General features: G+C 44.6%; 1 protein-coding gene across 2 annotated transcripts; it reads left to right on the top strand.

The window, feature by feature from the left end:
• The first annotated feature begins 389 nt into the window (after positions 1-389).
• LOC119284703 (probable serine/threonine-protein kinase PBL16) lies at positions 390-3131 on the top strand. 2 transcript variants are annotated; one of them, XM_037563856.1, is made up of 7 exons: positions 395-553; positions 658-868; positions 1263-1582; positions 1681-1816; positions 2086-2222; positions 2391-2514; positions 2606-3131. In XM_037563856.1, exons 2-7 carry the CDS (start codon positions 742-744, stop codon positions 2992-2994), a joined length of 1233 nt encoding a protein of 410 aa, XP_037419753.1. In that variant the 5' UTR covers positions 395-553; positions 658-741; the 3' UTR covers positions 2995-3131. The 2 variants fall into 2 exon arrangements, with proteins under 2 accessions (XP_037419754.1, XP_037419753.1); XM_037563857.1 differs by lacking the exon at positions 658-868 and having other exon boundaries at positions 390-553.
• Positions 3132-3946: the final 815 nt, after the last annotated feature.

Here is a 3946-nt window from a genome sequence, read left to right as displayed (position 1 = left end):
GCACACACATCATCAACAACAACAACAACAACAACAACAATAAAGCCTTTAGTCCCAAGCAAGTTGGGGTAGGCTAGAGGTGAAACCCATAAAATCTCGCAACCAACTCATGGCTCTGGCACATGGATAGCAAGCTTCCACGCACCCCTGTCCATAGCTAGCTCTTTGTCGATATTCCAATCCTTCAGGTCTCTCTTAACGGACTCCTCCCATGTCAAAATCGGTCGACCCCGCCCTCTCTTGATATTCTCCGCACGCTTTAGCCGTCCGCTATGCACTGGAACTTCTGGAGGCCTGCGCTGAATATGCCCAAACCATCTCAAACGATGTTGGACAAGCTTCTCCTCAATTGATGCTACTCCAACTCTATCTCGTATATCATCATTCCGGACCACGCACACACATCAAAAATGAAAAATCCCCCGGAAATATTACGTAAATGATAAATTCAGGGGAGGGGAGGAGAATTCGCCCATGGCCTTCTTAAAGGAGACGACGTTGGTGTGAAGGATGCTGATAGGGAAACCGCCTGCCGGAATTGAACTGCTCAGTGGTATCTTTCTTCTTCTTTTCCCCTTTTGATTGAAACGCGCGATAAATAGAGACAGGGATGTGCTCCACTTGAGGCCTTCCTCTGAGGTTCCCCATTCTGCGTAGCTTTCAGGGGGTAGAAATCTGCACCTTCTCTCCCCTTGCTTGTTCCTTGTCTGGCCTGGTTTCAGAAGAAGAAAATTAGGTTTCATGTTCTTGGTGAGACAGAGAAAGAGGCTGAGTTTGTTCCTTGGGAAATTTTGTGTTGTCATGGGTAACTGCTGGTTTAAAGGGAGTCCGTACTTCAACAGGGTTTCTTCCAATGCGACAAAGTCAGGTACTGCTCATGTTCTTCCTGGTATGGCTCATGTGACTACGAAGTACTACAATACTTTCTGCTATTTCTTTGATCCCCCAATACTGTTAGCTTTCTAGGTATACACTGATTCTTTATTACATTTTAATAACAATTCGATGGCATCTCCGAGCAATTATTTCTCAATCTAAAAAGTGCATACCTTCATGCTTCCTAGGTTTCAGTCTGATCCACTCCATTCACCATGTATTTTTTTCAACTTGTTTTTATCCAATCAAACCAGTGATATGAACTTCAGTGATCTGTCAAAGTATTCTGAACCATTTGCAAGTTAATTTTGGAACTTCTGGATTTTTTTTTCCATTTGCAATCTTGTAGGCATACATTACATGACTTCCCCTTTTATCTGTTGCAGAATCTCCAAAATTGCAGAGCCCGTCGGAGAGGATCGAGAAGGACGATAGCCTGCTGCCGTCCAACCCACATGAGGTGGAGGCTCTGCGCAACGATTCGGCTCGGAAGAACCCTCTGATAGCATTCACGTTCGAGGAGCTCAAGAGGATGACCAAGAACTTCAGGCAGGACTCGGTGCTAGGGGGAGGTGGCTTTGGCCGGGTCTACAAAGGGTGCGTCACCAGTGATCTTCGCGAAGGGCTAACGATCCAGGAGCCGCTGCGAGTTGCGGTCAAGGTCCATGATGGAGACAACAGCTTCCAAGGCCACAGGGAGTGGCTGGTGATTACCATTTCTCAGTGATATATGTATTTTCGGTATGCTCTGGTTTACTGTTTGTTGCATATGAAGTTGATTTTTTGTTGTGTGTATGTTTTCAGGCTGAGGTCATTTTCCTTGGGCAGCTCTCACACCCAAATCTCGTGAAGTTGGTCGGTTATTGTTGCGAAGACAATCACCGGGTTCTCGTTTACGAGTTGATGCCCCTAGGGAGTGTCGAATCGCATCTGTTTTCGAGTAAGGCACCTATTGTTTCTTGTTTTGCTAGAAATTATCTCTTGATTATGACGCCAACCGGTTTCATTCACATGAACCATTTTATCATTCAATTATGTGGATTTGGAACCAAATTTGTTAACTGCCTAAAATCAATGTGCAATGAAATTTTGCAATTTCGATGTATTTCCTCACTGATTTTTTTAAATTTCAGCCAAACTTTTTGTTCATATGGTATCACACGCTACATTATGTAGATTTGTTCAAATACTTGTGATTTACTAATGCAGGGGTAATGCTGCCACTGCCATGGTCCACCAGAATGAAGATCGCACTCGGTGCGGCAAGGGGGCTTGCATTCCTGCACGAAGCTGAGAAGCCAGTCATTTACAGGGATTTCAAAACATCCAACATATTGCTCGACGAGGTATACAAACCGTGTTCAATCGCTTCGATATTTGCTTCCATTCACATAAATTCAGAACTCCTTACACATGGAAAACAGTAGAATCGTTCACATAAATGGTTCAGCAAACAGAATGAACACCTGTCATTTTTCTCTTCTCTGAATCCCTCCGGCAACGTTCATCATCAGGAGTACAACGCGAAGCTCTCTGACTTCGGGCTGGCGAAGGACGGGCCGGTCGGGGACAAATCACACGTCTCGACCCGCATCATGGGCACCTACGGCTACGCCGCCCCAGAGTACATCATGACAGGTAGGTAGCCATCACCATGTCACTGAACGTGAGCAGAGCGATGAGAATTTGGTATCTGAATTTTGAACTGTTGTGCTGTTGTGTCTTGCAGGGCACCTGACGGCGATGAGCGACGTGTACAGCTACGGGGTGGTGCTGCTGGAGCTGCTGACGGGGCGCAAGTCGCTGGACAGGTCAAGACCGGTGAGGGAGCAGACGCTGACGGACTGGGCCTTCCCGCTGCTGGCGCACAGGAAGAAGGTGCTGGGCATCGTCGACCCCAGGCTCACCGCCGACGACTACCCCGTGAAGGCCGTGCACAAGACGGCCATGCTCGCCTACCACTGCCTCAGCCGCAACCCCAAGGCCAGGCCGCTCATGCGCGACATCGTCGCCACCCTCGAGCCCCTGCAGCAGCAGCAGCAGCCGCAGCCGGAGCTGGTGGTGGAGGTGAGCCCGGCCAACGGCTCCGGTGGCAATGACGGAGTGGGTGTTCGTTGATCAGACATATGTATGCTGACGTGTACGTTCTTTTCTGCATATAGTGATGCTTGTGCGAATTGTATTTTAGCAGCTGCTACATAGCTACTGACAGTGTTCTCTTGGTCGGCACACAATGCTAAGGGTCTTTCTCTCTCTCTCTCTGCTTCCCATGAATTCTTCCGGAATTTCACAACTTGCAGGATCGAGAGACTTGCGGATCAAAATGGGCCTCAAGACTTCAGAGACAGAGAGATATGATGCATTACAGGATTTTATATCTTTATATGTATGCAGTTCTCCTGCATGTTTCGAAAAAAGAAAAGAGTTCTCTTAAGTACTCCTTCGGTTCACAAATATAGTTTTTGGATACTTTAATATGGACTACATACGCACTGAAATGGATGAACAAACATAGCAAAGCATATCTATGTACATCAGATTCAAAAAAAGTTAGAACAACTTATATTTGTGAACGGAGGGAGTAACTAGGATGCGGGTTTTTTGGATTAAAAGTCTCACACCATGTTGCATTTTCACTGAAAAAGAAACACGGAGTAGCAAGCATCGTCAGGCTCCTGGATACATTACTTGCTAATATGCTCTCTTCGTTCCAAAATAATTAAAGTAATGAGTTTGCTCTAAATCAAATTCATTTTAGTTTAACTAAGTTATATAAAATATATGAACATCTACAGCATCAATTTTTATTTGATTCATTATGAAATATATTTCATATTTGTAAGTACGATATTACAGGTATTAGCACATTTTTCTATGGACTGTCAGACTTTAGAAAGTTTAACTTAATGCAACCTGTAACTTCAATTATTTTAAAAATGAGGGAGTAGTTACTAAAATGTAAAGGCTACTTAAAAACTAAAGCACCATAAGCTACTATGCATTTTTTTATTGTTTTAAAAAACATATTCATACCATTATTGTCAAAGAAGGTTAGAAAGAAACTGACAAA

Source organism: Triticum dicoccoides, chromosome 4A (genome assembly GCF_002162155.2).
Source record: "Triticum dicoccoides isolate Atlit2015 ecotype Zavitan chromosome 4A, WEW_v2.0, whole genome shotgun sequence".
NCBI classification, from domain to species: Eukaryota; Viridiplantae; Streptophyta; class Magnoliopsida; order Poales; family Poaceae; genus Triticum; species Triticum dicoccoides.
The sequence above is the reverse complement of the archived record's forward strand: the minus strand, read 5'-3'. Positions and strand labels throughout refer to the sequence as shown.

Excerpts from the sequence above, each read along its gene's own strand:
- LOC119284703 (XM_037563856.1), top strand. The coding sequence starts at position 742 with ATGTTCTTGGTGAGACAGAGAAAGAGGCTGAGTTTGTTCCTTGGGAAA. Across the intron at positions 869-1,262 it reads TTCCAATGCGACAAAGTCAG|AATCTCCAAAATTGCAGAGC; the intron begins GTACTGCTCATG and ends TATCTGTTGCAG. Across the intron at positions 1,583-1,680 it reads AAGGCCACAGGGAGTGGCTG|GCTGAGGTCATTTTCCTTGG; the intron begins GTGATTACCATT and ends GTATGTTTTCAG.